At 43.5% G+C, this 21842-nt stretch overlaps 1 protein-coding gene across 2 annotated transcripts in view; it reads right to left on the bottom strand.

The window, feature by feature from the left end:
- The window catches only part of PDE4D (phosphodiesterase 4D), a 654687-nt gene that overhangs the window by 441922 nt on the left and 190923 nt on the right, over positions 1-21842 (bottom strand). Inside the window, exon 1 of one of the 2 annotated variants that reach the window (XM_081212802.1) lies at positions 11810-12533. The exons of the other annotated variant lie outside the window; for it this stretch is intronic. Within the exon in view, the coding sequence (XP_081068928.1) occupies positions 11810-12234 (425 nt within the window). The 5' untranslated portion in view covers positions 12235-12533. Of the gene's footprint in view, positions 1-11809; positions 12534-21842 lie in introns of those variants that run through there. 2 annotated transcript variants of the gene reach the window in all.

Raw genomic sequence — 21842 nt, 5'->3', positions numbered from 1 at the left:
ACATCCATTCCTATTTTACAGTGTACCAGGGTGTGATAGAAATCTCATTAGAGAAACGAGACCTAGATTTATGGATTTCACTTGTGATTCAGTTAGCATATTTACATCAATGTCATCACTGAGTGGAAATGATGAATGATGCTGAAGCCTCAGGCAGGAACAGAAGCAACAGAAATCAGTTTATCTGCCGGTTCCTTTTTGACTACAAAATTGAGCAAAGTTATTATTTAAACTGGAACAATAGACAAGCAGGGTTCTCAACACGGTTAGTAATTCAAGCAATTGGATATGATTGCATGTATCAGCCAATATATAAGAGTACAATCAAGAGAAAGTTCTATTCCCATTGTCATCAACAGAGAATCCAGGGTATAGCTAACACCCCTTCCTTTGAGCTGAGTCATTCAATCTGCTTTGAAGATTTAAAGTAGATCTGTGCAGAAACAGCTTCTTGAAATTATCCAGCCTATTTGTGGGCAGACAAAATGGGGGAGCAGCAAACCATTTCACCAAGTTTATCCATGGAGAGGAGAAACTCTCCCACAGAATTAGCCCTGGGTTTCGGCAGAGTATTTTTGAGGTTGTTTCTAATATTATTGGTAAGTCATTGAGCCCAAACCCTGCTTTGGTTCTTCTGTCACTAGACGTTGATCTAGACCCTCCTCTTACATAGAAAGACATAACTGCCGTGCTGTTTACTGCTGTCTGCTTAGAGATCGTTTCTCACTGCAAAGACCCCAAAGGTCCATCCCTGACAGGAAGGCAAAGGGAAGCTTGAGATCTGGCTCTTTCTGAGCATCTAACGCAACAGAGAAGGGTTATTGGGGGTCATGCTAAACACAATCATTTTGACAATGCATGGTTCCCGTAACTTAGCTAGGTAAATAGAAGTGATGTCATTGTCAGACCTCCGGCTACTTACTGATAGAGAGGCTATGCCAAGGATAGTTAAAGCACTGTGATACATTCAGTGATACATTCAGTTATTTGACAGTGTCCCGGATCAGTATGCCTTCTTATATGTGACTGAGGTATGCATGTAACACCCTACATTTCCCCCCAAAGTTGAACAAAGTAGTTTTATTATAAAACCAACAAAACTTTCTAAAGAAAAGAAAAGAAAAAGAATCAGTGACAGTACCAGCGTTTTTCACAGTAACCACTGGTACAGAATGGGCTGCTGGCCTGATCCAGCAGGCTCTTATTTTCTCATGTGCCTGGAGAGGCCTTCTCTGGAACCCACAGTATCCCGTCCCCTCACTGAAATTAGCCCTGAAAGAAAGCATTCCTTTGTAGCCAGAAGAATAGGTCATGGACCATACTTTGTTGTGCAGTGTGTGTGGCACCCACAACAAATTATCCTGACTGAAAATGAGCCTGCACCTCTTTATCATTCCACATCCAAAGTTATGCCTCTTCTCTCCACCCCAATGACTCAGTTCATCAGGGTATGCGCAGAATCAGCCTGAAGAAATGGCCGCTGCAAGCAAATTGAAGCATGTGAATTCTCCCTCTGTCTGGGATTCCCCAATTCTCTTGGTTCTTTGTGAGCCTGGCAGAGAGTCAAGGCCAACATCTGAAACCACAAAAACCCAGGGTGGCTTCCATTCATCTGCTTGTAAGGTGCTTCGAAACATAATCTCTTCTATTTTTAGGTTTCCTGTTAAATAAAGGTTAGCTGGGTAATTAAGTATTTTCTTTTCTTTCAAAAAGCAATCTCCTACTTCAGAATGTCTTGATTCTTAAATAAATGCATTTCACTGGAACCTTGGAACTGAATCTTGATAAGTTTTACCCAACCCTCACCCAGGTCAGTGCACACATCAGCCTGGTTTCATGGAGCGTAAAGGAAGCCCTGTAAAGAAGCCAAGTGTAGACCATTTTCCTGAATTGCTTGCATGTTCCAGTAAGGGATAAAAATGGCAGCTTTACCTCAGAGTAAGTGACAAAGAGTATCTTGCAGCCAGCCCTACACTGGGGTGGAGGGTGAGTGAACCCTTTTACCACAATGGGCAATGTGTGGAAAGAAGGAGGGTTTCCACGAGGGAGGGGGAAGAGAGTCAAATTATTCTCTGCCGCTGAGCCAGTGAAGAACTATGAGGATGTAAGGGTCCTCCTGTGCCCCTATGTTACAGTAGCTTGACTGGCCTCTGCTAAAAGTCAGACGTTAAGTGGTCCCATGCTGTGGAACACTCTTCCAGCAAAAATTGGGCAGGCACCCTCAGTTTTGATTTTCAGGTGTCTCTTGAAGCCAGTTTTATGTCAACAAGCCTATTCAATTTTTTGCTCAGACAGTCATTGTAAATCATTTTGCACTATTTTATTGCATATGCTATTGCACAGTGCCATGTTATATTGTATGAATCGGTGCCATAAAAATAATTTCATCAATAAAATCTTGTGTGACAAGCAATATTAGGCCCCCAAAGGTCTGCATTTATATTTCTGAGATGGGAAATAATAGTTGCAGTGACATTAATGTGATGAACTCAACTGCCCATAAAAGAGGATTCAAGAAGCCAGCACAGATACTTCAGAACATTACTGCTTTTAATTTAAACTTTTCTTTCAGTGACTGCTTCAGCATTCATAGCCCTTCAGTTTTTAATGTCTTCAATAAATATTACACACCCCTTAAGCTACAAACTATAACAGTGAGTTTTGTTAATTAAAAAAAAAACCTCTTTAAGTATATTACTTTAATAATTGTGGGTGTTGCCCCATGACTATTCATAAATTAGTCCTGGAAAAATTAATGGAAAAGCATTCATAGGCAGTAGGTGGGCTAAATGTCTTACTCCAGTATATAGGCATAAAACAATAGAACAGTTTCCAGGCAAGGCAGCTGATCAGACACTTCATAATATTGTTCTGTGAGCTGCCCTGTAAAACCCCTGCCTTGGTATGAAGAGCATCATAAAGGAAGGGTGGAGGAAAAGGGGAGAGACATATATCGAGGGACATATATCTTTTATCCTTCTTACAGGTACTTGGTGGCCAGACAACTGAGTTATTTGCCTGTCTCAAAATGTATTATTATTATTATTATTATTATTATTATTATTATTATTATTACTACTACTACTACCTGGTATTGCTGTGTATTAGTTTCATTGTTTGAGATCCAGATTGTATATACACTAGCATATAGCTATAGCATATAACAAATGCTATTTATTTGAAAACTGTTTAGAGACTGTTCTGGTATTAAGCAGTAAATCAATATATGAAGTGAAACGAAATGAAGCATGTGTTCATACTGAAACCACAAACCAATTCAGTTATCAGTATTTGATAAAATGTTCAAACTAGTCTGCAAAGCAGGGAAATGTGAAAGCTTCAGCCATTGTTAGCTGAGTTGAAATGTTTTGCCATATTAGTTAGATCAATTGGCTTAAAAATATATGGTTCCCTGATTAATCAGCCAGGAGCTTTATTTTGTGTGTGGGGGGGTGTCTTATTTGTTACGGGCATACTCAGTGCTATTTTTCTAGAAAACGAGGTGCTGGAACTCACCATGAACACCTCCCTCGTTCTCTTAGAATGGCAGTGGTGCCCACCGGACAAGTGCCGGAAGTGAGTTCCAGGGAGTTCTGGCTGAAAAAAGCCCTGGAAATAGTTCTAAAAAGATTCTTTCTTTCCTCACAGGGGAGGGAATGGCTTTTGTAAAACAATATCTGAACCAACACATGTGCTTCATCTAAAAAAGAAAAGGGAGGAAGTTTCTATCCAGTGTTAGTCATGCTCAGAGTAGACCTACTGGAGCTTTGGAAATGACTAAATTAGGTCCATTAATATCAGTGGATCTACCCTGTGTTTAACTTCCTTAGATACAGTCCCCTCACCCCAATTATTCCCTTTGCTTCAAAGCAATTTTTACTCATGTGCATATTTATTTAAATCTAATTGAGTGGTTAATCAACTAAAACACAAATTATTGATCAATTAAGCTTCATTTAAATGGGTGGCAACGGTAGTTATTAAAATATAGGTGACCTTGTTCAAAGCAAATATAAGAGGAATTTCAAAATAAACAAAATACGCAGGGTGCATCGTGGTTATAAAAAGTCATCCATTGCATCAAACATCTATAGGCCCAGTTCTCACATGACGTTAAACCAAAACAAACTTTGTGTGAGCATGCAGGTTCTCAGCATGGTCCTCCTGGTCTCATGCTGGTTGGGGCTAAGCCACAGAGGACCATGGGAGAATGCAGAGGTCTTGATCTCTGGGAAGCCATGTGTTCACTTAGGAACCTTTTTCAACTTGAGGGGTACATTGCCTTCTTGGGGCCGCATGCCAGTGAGTGCATGGAGCAACTATTATTTTTGCATATGGCAGGTTAGTTTCTCCACACACTCATGCACCCCTTTCTATCCCCCAGTCAGGTAAGAAAGAGTCATTATCAGAGTTCAATTATACATTCTAGCCAGGCAAAACCACTCAAGGAGAGTGCATACCAATCCTGGAACATGAGGAGAGTCCCTAAAAAGTCTGCTCCCATTCACATAAAAACTGAAGTCTAGCCTCTCCCTAAGCATACAGTTGATGAGTTGTAAATTCCAAGAGAACCAGTTAATCTCAGATGGAGGTAGCTGAAGATAGAAAGTTATTTCTGAGTAAGCAATCTGAGATGAGGTTGGGTTAGGCTAGATAAAGGGCAGGCAGGGAGATAGACTAATGAGCAGAGGAGGCTTCTAAAGCAGTACATTACAAGGTGCTGTGTCACTGGTCCCTGGCCCAGAGCTCCTGCTACCAGCTATCTTCTGCATCCCAGACACCTGCTTGGATTTCACTCAAAAGCAGCAGGCACCTGGCTTCATTCATTCATTTAGGCAGTCAATTAATATAGTGCCTTTTAGCAAGGGGTGGGGGGAGTCCCTCCCAAGGTAACTTACAGAAACGGAAAAACAAGCCCAATAATGTAGATACAACTGAAGCAATCCTAAAACTCGAGGAGGAAACGTAAGCATCCAACAGCCAGCATGTACAGCACACATCAATAAAACAATGAACAAAGTAGAAAAGCTGTTAAGGATGTTCCCAAAGCCATATGTATATCTAAGGTGGGAGGGCATCCAGAAATGTGCGGTTGCCACTGAGAAGGTGGCAATCTGATAGACCTTGATGTTGGGCTAGAAAGCAGGACCTTCAAGGCTGGTTTTGGGGGCTGGGGAGGGTCATAATAGATGCAGGCAATCCTTCAGATAACCTGATCCAAACCAATTCAAGGTTTCAGGAAGTATTGGTGTAATATGATCAGTAAGCTTGAACTGGCCCCCTCCCACAAGCATTCTGGCAGCTACCTTCTGTACCAGTTTAAGTTTCTGAATAGTTTTTAAAGGCAGCCATATGTAGGCCTGCAGTCTTGGTGACATATGCCTATAGTTCCCTCTTTGAGCCAACTGATTTGCTAGCACAGGGAGTAGAGAATCTGGCAGCCAAGACTACTCCATTTCAGACCCATGTCTGAAATGTCTGAAGTCACCTAAGTTTGTGTCCCGAACCTGTGCCAGTAACAATGGTAAAAATATGGAAAAGCAACTGTAGACCATTAGAGCCTCTTGAGATATTTACAGCAAGTTTCCACCAGAAAAGCAATAGAGAGACAAGGAGAAACAGGAGAAACAAATAGTGAAGCAAGTCCTTTCTTGTTCCCTTAGAAATAGATGCTACAATAGTATACAATACAATAGACACTACAGAAACTATTCTACAAGAAAACTAATTCAATCAATAGGGCCACCAAGGCTACAATCAGCAGACATTTCCTTGGAACTCATTCAACTCAATGGGATTAATTTCTGAATAAACACACAGAGGATTGGGCCACACAGTTATCTAGACCACAAGCAGAATCAAGTGGACTCCCTGCTCATTTAATGGATTATTACACTGCCATCCGCACTGCTGTCAGTAGAGAATACGCTTGAGCAAACATATTTATGCTGATCTAATCTTTGTATGCCACTTTCGTTCCTTGGGAATTCTAGCAAGAAGCAAAAATTAAGTCCTTTCATCAGCATTTCTACCTTGCCTTAATGCTTGTGCCAAAGAAAAGCATTATTCTTTACCTTGGTGGTTTACAAGAAAGATGGAAGAATTTGAACATTTTACTGGGGGAAATGGGTCATAGGAAGGAGATGGACAAGCCAACTGACAAATGTTCGTTATTAGGAAACTTGCAACTAACAATGTAGTTTGTAGGTGGAGCCAGAGCCAGTGATACGTGCAGCCAACTAATTATAGGTTTGTTCCCATCTTTCTCCCTGCTGAGTTCTACAAGGGCAAAATTGAGACTGAGGAGGACAAAGCTTGCAGCCAGCTTAACTGGTTGTAAAAAGGTAGGCAGGTGGGGACTGGTCATGAGTAAACTCAGGTTGGTGAGGAAGTGCCCTGTCATCCTTAATAGGCATGCCCCCCCCCCCCGCCCACCAACACTGGTAGTTGAAATCCAACAGCATCTCAAAGGCACCACGTTGGCTGCCACTGCCCTAAAGAATACTCTTGCTCTGTGCAGGCATATAGTTTCATGGATCCCTATCCTTCAGGCTCATTCCTTTGCTTTTCCTTCCAAGTCCTGAGCCTCATATCAGTATCCTACCTGAGCATTATACCTAAGTGGTTAAACGATGAGCAGAGAAGGAATTGCTTTAGAAAATCAGCACTCCTTCCCTGCACTGCTAACGAAGTGGGCTCTTAGATCTGAGTCAAATGCAGGACTTCTTTACACAGAGAATATACCCATTTTCTTCCCACGATATTTTTGTTCGGCTGTGATCACGAAGGTCTGACCAAAATGTTATTAAAAGTAAGTATTCTTTCTTAAATAAACCATGAATTTAAGACATCAAGCCCAGCAAAAGGGCCTGAGTTATTTGACACCTCACACATTGTAATAGAATTCTAAGTCTGGCATGTAAAATAAATGCAGAATTCAAATGCATAGTGGTTTAGTTTTTCTCAGAAGCATGTAAAACAGTGCAAAATCTACAGGGTTTATTTCTGAATATGAGTGCAATTGGATTACAGCTTATGTATTTATTTTATTTAGCCCATTACAAAATCCTATCTAATCTTTATCCCTTACTTTCTTCAAAAGTGTATAGGTCAATGCATATTATTTTCCCCCTTTTATTCTGACAACAGCCCTGTAGTGTAGGTTAGGCTGAGAGAGAGTGACTGGCTCAATATTCCCCCACCCCACCCCCATATGCTTTGTAACTGAGCAGAGATTTGAATCTATTTCTCACTGATCTAGGCCCTGATTCACAGTAAGCACTGTACCACATTGACTCCCATAATCATGGAATAACTTCAGCTCCTTTAACTGCAGTAGACAGAGGTTCAGCATAATGCAAATGCTTGTTTGGATCCAGAAAGTCCCTGAGTCGAGTTCTACTCGTGGAAATCTCCTGCTGGGGGGCTGGGAGACAGATTTTCCCCAATGTCCCCTTTACCCTGCAGCCTCTGCGCCCTTGCAAATCTGCTCTTGAAGGTTAGAGGATCCTCTAGAACAGCATCTGAGTTGGCTGGGGCAGGAGGCTTCAGGGGGAATCGCTGGAACGTGTCCAGAGGAGGGCAACCAAAATGGTCAAAGGCCTGGAAATGATGCCTTATGAGGAACGGCTAAGCGAGCTGGGCATGTTTAGCCTGGAGAAGAGGAGGTTAAGGGGTGATATGATAGCCATGTTCAAATATATAAAAGGATGTCACATAGAGGAGGGAGAAAGGTTGTTTTCTGCTGCTCCAGAGAAGCGGACACGGAGCAATGGATCCAAACTACAAGAAAGAAGATTCCACCTAAACATTAGGAAGAACTTCCTGACAGTAAGAGCTGTTCGACAGTGGAATTTGCTGCCAAGGAGTGTGGTGGAGTCTCCTACTTTGGAGGTCTTTAAGCAGAGGCTTGACAACCATATGTCAGGAGTGCTCTGATGGTGTTTCCTGCTTGGCAGGGGGTTGGACTCGATGGCCCTTGTGGTCTCTTCCAACTCTATGATTCTATGATTCTATGAATTGTTTCCCCTTTCACAAACAAGAGCCTCTCTGCTGGACAAAAACCCTTGCAGAGCCAGGTTATGTCTTCATATATCTGACTAAAATGGCCAGTGCTTGAATTACTGGGGGGACGGGACAGGAGGCCTTGCCCCAAGAGCTACTGTTTTTACAAATCTATGGGGCACCGTCATTTGGCCAAAATTGGGGAAATGTGGAGAGGCAGGCTTTGTAGATTTCAGTAAGTCCCCTGTCACACAGAGACATCCTGTTGCTTTGTATATGTTTAGGACTGAAAGTAATCTGCACACAGAATGCACACTCTTCAATGCCAGTTCTACCCAAGGCTAAATTGCAATGATATATTTTGCAATCTACATGCATCCTGTTACAAATGGATGTGTTTTAGCATAGCCACTTAAGTTTCATGAGTGAGAAAATAAGAGACAAGAGGAGATTAATCTGCTAGTTCAAGATGGTATGCCAGTGAAGCAGAATCAGAAACAGATCTATAGCCATTGCATTCCCACCCTGGCAACCTCTAGCCTGTAGACTGCAGTCCACCTGTAGCAATGTTGTCTCTCTGGGTGCAGGGCAATTGCTGACTTGTCACATGCCAAGCACATTTATTTAGTCAAGACATTCCATTTAATGACAAGGAGCTCCCATGAAGTGATCTTGGTTCTTGTTTGTGATGAAAACAAATTAAAGCATTTGAGGTTCAACACTTTTTCTCCTTGTCATCACATGCATTAAGCTGTTGCCATTTAATTTGCTTTTGACTTTTACTTTCTGTGTCTTTGCAGAATGCTTTTGTGCAGGAATGAACTTTCTGCAAACAGGTGGAGACAATTCCACAGACAACTTCATCTTAAATTGTTCTATAAGGTTGTTTCACACTTTTCTCAGAAACCAATATTTTCCACCACCTTAACTCAGTTCTTATGGTGTAGCCAAACTAAGTTATCTGACAAGTATACCAGTATGATACTCAAGTTTTCAAACACTTGTTTGCAACAGTCGCACTTGGATTTTTTAAGGTGTACACTTAAATCATAGATGCACTCTTCAAAATGTGTAGAAGGATCCATTTGACATCAAAATAACTCATAACCAGTTTTTCCCCTAGCTATTATATGCATAATGAATGCTTGTCTCATTTGAGTGATTAAAGTCATCAACATATAGCATTTTTTTCAACAGCTATATAATCTACGTCATTTCTATAGGTCACTATATACAGGGTGTGGATGTGGTTGTTCTTTTGCAAATTTATAGCAAAATTGAAACAACCATTTAAATTTATGCTACTCAACAGCTTGTCCTGAAGGACATAAAAAAGTTAACAATATTCTGGCCATTTTTGCAAATGATCATACAACTTTAAAAAAGTAAGCTATTTTATTAAAGGTTATAAATTATACTAAAAATATAAAAAAATACAAAGCACTTTGACTCATAAGAAACTTCTAAATATGCCTTTGCTGGTTGAAATCTGAAGAAGTCCAAATGCTGTGTGTTTTTAATTATTTTTTAAAATGTCAGTTTTGGGGAAAAGCTTTGTGTAATTTATAGAGTGTCTTGAATGTGTGAGTACATTTTACATTTCAAAGTTAGGAGTATTGCCTTTGAAATGTGTTTTCCATAAATATGAATTCATTTTTATAAACAACAAACATTATTTTACAAAGTTGGTGAAAGATGGAGCCGTAAAGGAAGATGAAGTCAATGACACACACTGGCTAACACAACTGCAGCCCTAATTTGGAAAAGGGACTGAGTTCTAAAACTCCAACAAGACAAAAGAAACAGTAAATATCAACATTCTAATTTATTACGCTGTCATTAACTGGAGGATTAATACCTGCAGATAATACTGAGCACTTGGTTTAAGAGCCAATATGGATTATTCTTGAAAGCACTGTGTCACAAGCTTTCCACAATTAATCTTCTTTTGTCCCCAGAAGGTTTAAACTCCATGTAATTATAATTCTAATAAAAGCATTTATTTATTTCAGAATGATCCTATGCACACAGATTTCCAAGTAAGAGAGAGGCTCAGAGAGTTCAGCAGGGCTTACTCCTAGGTGTGTGCACTAAGCAGTGTGCCTAATCTCAGCATTTAGACTTTGTTAAGTCTCTCTCTGAGCTTTTCCACCAGACACCCTGACCCACTATGGATCACACCAGTGATGTGGATATGAAATTACAGTTTGGGGGAGGAGGGAAATAACAGTAACATGATAGCACTAATGCTAATAACCACAAGGACTGGATTCTTTGTATCACTGAATGTTTCATCTTAAAAATGACTATAGCAACGTAGAAAGAGTGCGCTAGGGAATTGCCTTATCCAAGCGATGCTTCCCTCTTTACCAGAGGGGCACAATGACACCACCATGAACAAGGTCATGAGTTTGCAGGAGATGTGTGCGGCGTGTGATGCAATTTGAAATGTCAACTCTGGTATTTGTGCATCCCGTGCAGAATGCTGTAAGATCACGTTAACCCAGATTATATATAAATCAAGGCAGCAGCTACCCCAATGAAAAATTAATATCCCATTTCCCTCATTCTACTGCTCTGTAATGTACACTCTAGAAAATGGCATGGACCTGCTTACTGCAAACAAAGTCAGAGATCATAAATGGAGCTGTTGTCGCCTGCCAGTAGCAGCTCTCCTGCTGACTGATTGCAAGAGGAAGTTGTTCTTAAACAGTGATGTCACTCTGTGATCTGTCAGTCTCCATGTAGCAGCAGCAACAACAACAACACAACCTATAGTTCACTCCATAGGAAGCAATTCGGCAGTCCTTTCCCCGCTTCATATCTCTTTCTGGAAATCAATTAACTGCATTTAATCAAGGGTCAATTTATGAAGCTCTCCCACCAAATTAACCGCCAATAATTTGATACCATGTGTGGGAGTGCAGAACTGTGCCTCTCCATCCCTTTCAGACCCCTCTAAGCCTTTAAATCCCAGAGGACTCACTGTAATAAAAAGCAGGTTATCCTTGAAATGTTTTCATAAAGTGATGTGTGCATATGAAGCGGTTGAGGGGACTGGAGGGAAGATGGAGAAGGATAGATGGAGCCTTTGCTGTGGACTTGCTCACAGCACCAGATACCAGGGGAGTATCCACCACACAGTTCCACCTCAAATCACCCACGTGCTTGGTTCCTGTGTCTTTTAAAAGATACTTGCCTTACTTGCAAGGCAAAGGGAAACTAGTGTGCCTGGATTCAACCCCGCTTACCTCTACCCCACCCCCTTTTAGCCTGGGCCTACCATAGGCAAGAAAGATCTGGGGGTCAACAGACAACGTCAAAGGATTGCCCAGATCAACCAGACCCCTACCCTAATTCGCACCCAGTGCCCAAGCTAGTGCCCAATCACCACATCCAGCGGCCCTCTTCTGCCTGATCTTCCGGTCCCCCGTGGCATCATTCCTCCCTCCCTGCCTGCCTCCCAAATCCCCCCACCTCCCCCCAATGACCCCCTCGATCCCACTCCCAGTGCCCTCTCCCCCTACGGTCATGTCAATTACCCCTGGCTTCCCGTCTCTCCCATGCTTGCACCCGTCCATGCTCCCTCTCTATTGACCCCCGTCCCTTAAGGCCCCCTCCCCTAGGGGGGGTTCTTTCCCCGCAAACACCCAACGTCCTCTCTACAACTTAACGCCCCCCCCCGCGCTCCGTCCAAGGATCCTCCTCCCTTCTTCCCTCACCTGTCGGAAGGGGTGGGATGGAGGAGGGTGGCTGAAATGACCCTCGGCACGCAGAGCCCCTTCCCCGCGCCCCTCCCGCGTACCGTCTGAAGCCCTGGAAGGACGAGGGCCAGGACATCCTGGATTTCTTCAGGCCGGGCCGGTGGCCGGTCTCCAGGGCGAAGGACGCGCGGTCCATGGCGCGGCTGTACAGGTAGCGCTCCGTGTCCGAATAGCCCCGGTGCCTCACTCTGCCGCCGCCGCCGCTGCCCCCGACGACGCGACCCCGGGCGGCTGTGGGGAGAGGAGGGGCAGGCGACGGCGGCAGCGGCGCGGGAGGCGGCGGCGGCGGGCACTGGGGCGCCTGCGGCTGGTGCACGAGGAAGTGGTGCTGCTGGCGGAGCTGGTAGCGGCAGTGGTGCTCGTGGCGCCACAAATGCTTGGGCGCCGCCGGGCTCCCGTCGCCGGGGCCGCCGCTGCCGGTCTCCGCCGCTTCGACCAGGCTGGGGCGGCTCTCCTCAGCCTCCATGCTGGGGCCGCAGCCGCCGACGGGGCAAAAGGCGAACAGAAGCGCGGCGCACCCGCTGTCCTTGCCGCTTGCCGAGCTGCAGACGCGCTCCTTCGCCGCTCGCCGGGCGCGCTCGCTAAGCAACGGCGGCGGGGCTGCCTGCCTGCGCGCCTGCCCTCGCCTCGCCTGCTCAAGCCCGCCTTGCGCCACTACCGGGCTGCTGCTGCTGCTGCTGCTGAAAAGTTGGACAGCTCCCTGCGCCGGCTGCTGCCAGGCGGCGGGGAAAGGCACTCCCTCGGCGTCTGCTCGCCAACTCGGCCGCTAGGCGACGACGTTGCCTGGCCTTAGGGCTGCCACTTGCCCAAAGGGCGGAGGCGGCGGCAGCCTGCGCGAACCAAGAGCCCCGGAGGAGGAAGGCAGAGCAGCGCCCGGCTGCAGCCAGGGAAGCAGCCGCCGCCGCCGCCGTAGCAGCCGGCATAGACCGGAGTGGGCGCCTGGGGCTGAGCAGCGTGGACGCGCGGCGGCCGAGACTGCTGCGCTGACCTAAGCGGAGTTTTCCTCCAGCTCCATCGCCTCCACTCGCGTCTCCTCCGCCTCTCCGAACTCCCGGGAGATGGGCTTCTCGCTGCTTTTCTGCGCTCGCCTCCCCGAGGCTGCTATTCGGTCACTTCTCGTTTTCAGACAGACCCACCCCGCTCTCTCGCTCTCTCTCCACCCGCCCCCCTTAAGAAGTCACTTTGGGTGGCAAAGTTGCACAAAGTCGACGTCGCTGCGAAAGGGACTCTGGGTTTAAGGAGGGGGGGGTGGAGAAACAGGGAGCCGAAAGCTGTCCCATTTCCTCTTCTGCCCATCCATATATTTGGGGAACTATTTCTCTCTCTCTTTTTGCAACCGAAGCTGGGAGGTAGGCAGAGGTCCTCCATGCACCAGCGTTCTCCAAAGTGCTCCACTTAAGGCTTGAAATATTAAGCTGCTCCTCTCCCCCAGCCCTTCCTCTCCCCGCCTTTCTCTAAGTACTGTACTCCTGGCTGCGAATTAACACCGCGGAGCTTTAATTATAACGAGTTCTGCGTCTTCCGTTACGAATAAAGGATAGGTCAAGCTCTTCCATTATTATGAACCACCAGTTTCAGGAGTTTGTGAATGCCGGGGGAAATGCCTTTGAGCAGCTGATTCTCTGTGCGTGACAAAAAAATAAATAAAAAAAAATAATGATTCCACTGTTTAAAAACAGACCCGGCTAATCAAAGTGGATTTTATTTTAAGCAGTAAAATGCTACTATTCTAAAATAAACTCATAGTACTAGGCGAGAGAGGTCTCCTTTAGGGAGCAGCAGCTGTGAATCCTCTTCTCTGTGTTTCAGATTACCTGCGATGAGAGCATCTAGATCCCAGGTTATTATGAGGGATAGGAACAAGATCAACACAAAAGCGTCTGAAATGCCCTGTTTTTCTTGTCTGTCTCTAAAAACAAACAAACCTAAAAACAACAACCCTCTCATAAACTTGAATCTATCCAAATAATAGACCCTAAATGTGAATTTGTGTGTCTGGCTCAGGAAGGCATTCCGACACATGATTAAACCAGTTCATGCAATGGTTACATCCACATAAACCAAGACAAATAGATATTGCACAGAAGAAGAGTTTTGCTGAACCTGGCCAAAGACTCATCTAGACCAGCCTAAGGCAGTCTTCACCAACACGCTGCCCCTGATGTTTTGGACCACCACTTCCATTAGCCCCAGGCATGTAGAAAGTACTACCATATTTGGAAGTGGTTCTATTTTACTTTCAAATGGATGGGCACTTCACTATTAGAGGGTTACTGAGGTGAGCCTGCCATCTTTCTTTTTCACAAATGTGTTCCAGTCAAGTGACCCATGCTTTGCACACAGCTGGAATGCTACCCTAATATTTTGGTTCTGTGCCCAGAAAATGCTAAAATCTTCATACCCTGCATCTGTGGCTTCATGCATGTTTTTCAAGAGACATAACAAGATATGAAGTCTTAGAGCTTTGCAAATGAATTAAAAATTAGGAAGTCACTGGTCCAGATGGCACCCACCCAAGCTTTGTTAAATAACTCAAATATAAAATTCCTGATCTTCCCAATGAAAATATGCAACTTGTCCCTAAACTTGGCCTTTTTCCTAGACAACTGGAAATTCGCCAATACAATGCCAGTTTTTGTTTTTTTTAACTGCATGCAGAAGGATCAAGAAAAATACAGGGCAACCGCTTAGCATCTGAATAAAGTGGTGAACAGCATTATTACAGATAGAATTATTAAGCATATAGAAGAACAAGTTTTCTGAGGAAGACACAGCATGGCTTCTGGAAAAGGAAGTCCTGCCTCACCAGCCTTTTGGAGTTCCTTTAAAGTGTCATCAAGTATTTGGATGGGGTAATTTGGTAAACAAGAGATGAGAAGTCTTTTTGGCCTGGTACACCAGGTTCCATTATTATTATTATTATTATTATTATTATTATTATTATTATTAAATGTATATACTGCCCTTCATCAAAAGATCTCAGGGTGGTACAGAGAATAAAATACAAGATAAAACACAAGTAAATACTTGGATCACAGCCAATCCAGCAGGGTGGAAATGACTGCCCAACACGAGGTGAGCAGCAACTTCAACTCTACTGATCTACAGGGATTGTCTACACCAGCGTTTCCCAAACTTTGGTCTCCTGATCACTAGTCCTGCTAGTTAGGGATAGTGGGAGCTGTAGTCCAAAAACAGCTGGAGACCCAAGTTTGGGAAACCTTGGTATACATGATCAAGTTTTGCATGGGAAGCTCAGTTGTGCAGCCAATCTATAGGCATCCCTATCTGCCCCTCATCTGATATCAGGTGTAGAGTAGCCATGGTTGGGGAAAATGGCCTTGTGGGCCAAATTAGGACATGTGATGGGCCAACTTTGGACCACAGGGTGGAGCTTCCCAACCGCCATCAGCAAGGGTTCCTGAGAAACTTAACACATGGAATCAGAAGGCACAAGTAATTGATTAAACAAGAGGAAGCAGAGAATAGGAATCAACGAAAAATTATTGAAATAGAGGGAAGTAAGCCATGGGGTCCCCCTGAGACTTTACATAGTATTCAGTGCTGTTTAACTTGTTCATAAGTGATCCAGAGTTAGTGATGACCATCGTGGTAACCAAATTTATAGATAATACCCAGTTATTCTAGAAATGGAAAACTCAGGCAGACTGTGAAGAGTGCCAAAGGGATCACTCCAAGTGGTGAATGAGCAACAAGAAGTGGAACATGGCTCAGTGTAAATAAATGCAAAGTAGTCACACAACAGCAGAGAATTCAAAGTTCACATATACATTGATGAAATCTGAGCTTGTGGATTAACCCAGGAAAGAGATGTTGAGGCTGATGGTTCAATGAAAACACCAGCCTAGTATATGGCAACTGAGAAAGAGACAAAACCCACACTAGGGAAAAGTACTGAAAATTCAGCCTCCAGTATTGCAATGCCTTTCTACAAACCTATTGTGCAGCCACATTTTGAATACTGTGCACAGTATCCCCCCTCCATCTCAAAAAGAGTATTGTAGGAATGGAAAAGGTGCAGGAAAGGCTAACTAAAATTAACAGAGGCTATGACAAAAGGTGGGCATGCGGAATGGGAGGAGCAGTTATCAGGTGGGAACACCCATGGCAGGGCCACCCAGTCCCTGAGCCAACAGATGCAGTCACTACCAGTGCAATCCTATGCAGGTTTACTAAAAAGTAAATCTTGCTGTGTTCAATGGGGCTTACTCTCAGCTAAGTCTGGACAGACTTTCAGCCTAGATCAAAGTCCTTGAAGTTTCCAATACACTTTCAATGGACCTCATTTTGCTAAGGAACTGAATGAGTTCTTGAATGGCATTGACTAAGGCCCAGTTCCTACTAAACCACACAGTGTGGTTGATGTTTTCTTATGGTTGCTTCCTACACCTCTCTGGTAGCATCAGACTGGAGGAACTACATCAGAGGGATAGGATCATATGGGAAGAACTAAATGGTTTCTAATGCTGATGTAATCCCTCCAATGTCATCCTGCCCTGCCCTGCCCTGCCCTTCCATATTGTTCTTCTATTCCTGTGTTACCTGAGTGGGAGTACAATGGGACACAGCTCCAGGAAAGTGGCAGCCACACTGCTCTGGTAATGTGGGATCTAAATCTTAGCCAGTCTCATTTAAGAACAGTTCCTTTATATAATGAGCTCTCTAAAGTCTATGGTATATTTATTGAAAACTTCAGACAAACCAGCCCTGTGTTTTGCAGTTGCAGTTTTCACACAGTATCTGGTTTACGGCAGCAGCATCCTTCTTCTGAAAGTGGAAAAAGAATTCAGCAGATAATCGCTACAGAAATACACTGGAAACATGAATGAATAAACAGAAGAAAGCAAGGCTTTTAAATCACGGAGGCCTGATTAAGAATAAAAGATGCAGATACATTTGAAAACCACATGTCATAAGAGAGAGAGGACAGTGTTACCAAAGCAGAGAAATACTGCAGCATAAATTTAAATAAAGCATTTATCGTCCATTTCAAACAAAGGGGCAATGTAAGATAAGGCTAACATTAATTTGTCAACTTCAACATGCTTTCTGAAGTCATATACAGTGGTAGGGAGAAAAAAATTAACACTGAAGAGTCTCTGAATGTCCTACACATGATTACACAATTTACAGACCAATCCTACGCATGCATGCTTGGAAATAAAACTCACTGACTTTAATGGGACTTTTTCCCAAGTAAATGTGCTATTGAAGCCCCATTCACTTTTCCTCTAGTCAGCTGCTTAGTGATAAAATCAAAACATGGTGAACTAAAGAGAGTTAACCTTTTCCCCGTGACATTTTTTTTCTGATTTAGGCTGCAATCCTATGCACATTTACCAGGGAGTAATTCTCACTGATCACAATGGGATTTACTTCTGAGTAGATACATTGGGCTTGTGCTGCAAATTACCCTGTTCCCAAAAGCCATTAGAGAAAACTTATGTGTATCCATACATTTTCCCTAATATGGAAAACAGCAGTTTTGGGAAAGAAAAGTTATGGGATCTTTCATCAGGAAAACAACATTGGGAAGAAGAGGCAAAGCTCTTCCCCCAAATGCAATCCCAGCCCTAGGTCCTTCTTCTCCCATGGTTCTTTTATACAGAAGTGTGATAGATCACTTTTTCACATTAAAAACCCTACACATTCTACAGCTTTTTCTTAGACACAAATTTGTGTTAACCAGATTTGGCTCAATTTCAAACTGTACAACATGTATGTGCTTTCTGAAATCCTTCACATTCTTTAATAATAATTCTTTAATCAATACATTCCCAGTTGAGAAGGGTCACTTCAGATTGGAGAGACACAGAGGATCTGATAAAAGAAAACTACAGGATCAACCCAAGTTATATTAAAATATCTCCACAGAGAACAGCTGACAGAGAAAGTAATATGCAATGCCTTAAAATAGACCCAATTCAGCTAGTTCCACCAAAAGCCGTTCAATATTATTCCAGGGAAAGGCAAAACCTGCTCAGAAGCCCTGTGCAATCCCGTACGCAATGCAAGTGAATTCATATGCTATGTGAGCCATGCAGCCTTTGCAGATTTCACATTTCCATAATGTATGTAGCAGAGGTATTATACAAATAACACGCAAAATATGCATGGCTATCTTCTTACACCTAATGGGCTGTATCTTATTTTTCTAACCAGCTGTCTCCTTTTTCCGTGCTGCAAATCAAAGTGCACTTGTAAGCTCAGAGGCGCTTTCAAACCTACTTGCAATGCTTCTTATGTAAGAAAAGAAAAAAGAATCAACGGGGGAAACAAATGCTTTCTACAACAATACCAGTTTTGTTTACGTGCCCTGATCATTTTACAGGCCTACACAACTTGCAACCCATTAACCAGAATGCAGCCAATATCTTTATGTCTCTATGTCTTCATATGTCCCTATAAGCAGTGAGTCCTGCATTGCAAAGGGATGGACTAGATCAGGCATAGGCAAACTCCGGCCCTCTGGATGTTTGGGACTACAATTCCCATCATCCCTGACCATGGGTCCTGTTAGCTAGGGATGATGGGAATTGTAGTCCCAAAAATCTGGAGGGCCGGAGTTTGCCTATGCCTGAACTAGATGACCTTGGTGAACCTTCCAGCTCCAAAATTCCTTGATTCTATATATCTTATAGACAAATTTGTGGAGGACAAGCCTATCTCATGGCTACTGGCCATGGTGGCTATGTTCTACCTCCACTGTTAGAGGCATCATGCCTCTGAATACCAGTTGCTGGGAGTCGCAGGTGTGCAGAGTACTGCTGTATTCATGTCCAGCTTGCAGGTTTGCACAGGCATCTGATTGGCCACTGTGAGAATAGGATTCTGGACTAGATGGGCTACTGCCCTGATCCAGAAAGCTCATATTATTTTATGGTGGCCCAGCAGAGTTTGGAAAATTCACGTTTTGTGCCTGCCCACGACTGCAAGAGCAGATGTCAAGTGCCTCGAAGGCCACAGTATATGGCTGATAATAAAGATGACTGACTGTGATTTTTGCAATCTTAAGTTCAAGTTGCCCCCTTTCTGCATCAATTTGTGTGTTTTTTGAAAAAAAATCCAGACGAAAATTCATACATGTCATGCACATTTCTAACACAACACACTTCTGTATGTTATCTCCATGGATATACTTTCTGTGTATGCAATTTCCCTTAACATATGTGATTTTGTGTCTTTTTTGGCTGAAGAACTGCATTGAGTATCAAAGGCTGGCTATGTTTCAGTTTGCTCGTTGTTCCAGGAAATAAAATTTGGTAGGTTCACATTAGCTTGCCAGTTGAACACATCCCTCCCCCATTCCTAGCTGGTAAGACTACATTTGGCTTAGAGAATCATAAAAAGGGCGACATCTTCACTTGGCACCTTGGACAGATGCATTCATTACTGCAGGCAATCACCTTGGCCTGTTCCTACCCTCCATTTCATCTGCTGGCAGTAGCCAAGTCTGAGAAACTGTGGGAAAGTTGAAATGGTTGGTGGCAACCCAGTCTCAGCTGTGAAAAAGACCACAGCTGTGGGTGGACACACTTATGGGGGGGGGGTGGCACCAGAACGCACTATCAGGACTCCACTCAAACCTGGAGCCAAGCCTGTTCATAAGTTGTGTTGACTCTACCTAATACAACTACAGTAGTGTTCACAGAAGATGGGTTCTCCAGACTTTTTTGGGGGGGGATGGTAATCTGGATTTGAAACTGTTCTTGTGTTTGTTTTGCATCAGTGTGTTGCATCAGTGTTCTCAGCTGAAAATGTTAGATGTGTCAAGCAAAAATAATTGTGGATCTCATTCATCAGACAAATTATTCGAATCTCATCGGTACCACCCACTGGAGCAAAGCTGGAGTTGTGATAGCTTTCAAAGCAAGAGAAAAATGATTTGCATATTGTGTCTCAAGGACAAAAAGGCAGTGAAGGGGCAGGCAGAGGTGTGTGTGTGTGTGTGTGTGTGTGTGTGTGTGTGTGTGTGTGTAAGCAACACATGGATCAAACTGTTCATTGTAAAAAAGAAAGGGAGGATGACAAAAATAGCAGTTGTCAGAAGACACACAAAAGATTTGCTTCTCCCAAAATGTTTGGAATGGCACACTGTCTAGGGGGTCATAAAAATAGCTGAGGCGAAGGGGGTGTCTAAGTTTCCTTGATGAATAATTAGAGCCCCAGATGGCTGTCCTTCTTAATTGTAGTCAGGATGTGAAACTGTCTTTGGATTAATTTACACTTTCAAATCTGTCTTTGAAAGGCAATAGACAAAAATCTTGAAAGCTGAAGTTCTGCTGACATTTCTAATATTAGTAGAACTCTCTATTACAGACATCCGTCCTCCCATTCCTCCACACTCTGTGCATCAGGGATGGGCAGCTTCAGATGTTGCTGAACTTGGAAGTTCATGCTGAGAGCTGGAGTCCAAAAACTCCTGTAGGGTGACCCTTTACCTGTGCCTGCTACACATGACGTTGTAGAGTGACTTGCCTAATCCTATATAAGTCCCAGTTTTATTAGAAGGAGTTATTTTCTCGTGGTCCCCAACACAGATTTGGAAAGATGAATTTTGCACCTTGTTCCTTCCAGCGCCAGTCTTTCCTTTTACCACTTTAGGGAAATAAAATACATGCTAATTAAAGTGTTTATGTCTGTTCTGCAGCACATTCCTAACAATGTTTAGTTAGAAGTAAGTCCTATTGAATTCAATGGGGCTTAGTCGCAAGACTTTAAAATGCCCATACCCTCTATTTCTTGACCTGGCAAAGTTCTGTTGTAGAGGACCCCACTGCCTTTCTGGCTGTTGAGACACAACACACACGTTTTGTAAAGAAAAGGATGTGGTCCAGCCCTTTTGTATGTTTAACCAAAGAGCAAGTCCCATTTCGTTCCTCTCACCTTATGTGTGTAGGCTTGCAGCCATAGCTGGGCTGTTGCAGGGTGGGGGGAAAGGAGATAATGAAAACTGGTGAAGTTAAAGGCCAACAGAGAAGTCCATGAGAGGTCTGGAGGGTGGCAACATGAGAGCAGGCCTTTTCTGCAGTGGCTCCCTGTTTGTGAAATGCTCTTCCTAGGGAGGTTCACCTGGCGCCTTCACTACATACATATCTTTAGGTGCCAGGCAAAAGCTCTCCTCTATATCCAGGCTTTGGGCTTTAACTATCTGTGGCCTTTTAGAAGTGGACAGGGTGTTTTTAATGTATTTCTCTCTCCCCCCCCCCCTTGGTTTGACTGTATCTATGTGGGGTTGATTGTCTGTTTGTTTGTAAGCTGCTTTGGGTTGCCCTAGGCAAGATAAAACAACTGACAAATCTAATAAATAATAAAATAATAAGTACATGGGGTTAGAATTACCACCTTAATGGGACATAGGAAGCTGCCTTACATCAAATCAGACCAGTGGTCAATATAATTGGCTATGCTGACCAGCAGTGGCTCTCCAGGGTTTCAGACAGGATTGTCTCCCAGCCCTACCTGGAGACCAGGGATTGAACCTGGGACCTTCTGCATGCAAAGCAGATGTTCTACCACTGAGCTACACCCCCTCCCCTAGATATAAAATTAGGGCTTAGTCAAAATGGTGGTTGGATGTTCTAATGGAAAACTTACCTGCTACAAAACATGTTCAGGGAGGATCTATATGGGATGAAAGTGTTCTCTCAGTCAAACGGAGGGCAGGTGGCATTGCCCTCACTCTTATATAGCTTTGTGCTGTTTCATACAGCCACGTCTGGCTAGGATAAATGCTGAATCACCATGCTGCTTGGCTACATGATTCCTAACTGGTTGGATATAATAGTCAAAGAATTATAATTGGCTTTGTTGGAATCATTCTTCTTGAGATCAGAATGTGTTTGGATGTGTGCATGTGTGTAGATTTGGGTGCAACTAAAAAAGGGAGGTTCCCACCATGATAAAAAACAAATTTTCTCCCAAATATTTTTGTGAAGTTTTAGAAGACCAATTCAACAACTTTGGTAAAGTGCTTTATAAGTTACATAAATCATGTAACAGTACATGTTAAATGTCAACATATATTTCCCTTGGGGTCCCTTCCAACTCTAC

The sequence above is a fragment of the Podarcis bocagei genome, assembly GCF_964188305.1.
Source record: "Podarcis bocagei genome assembly, chromosome: 11".
Taxonomy (NCBI): domain Eukaryota; kingdom Metazoa; phylum Chordata; class Lepidosauria; order Squamata; family Lacertidae; genus Podarcis; species Podarcis bocagei.
The sequence above is the reverse complement of the archived record's forward strand: the minus strand, read 5'-3'. Positions and strand labels throughout refer to the sequence as shown.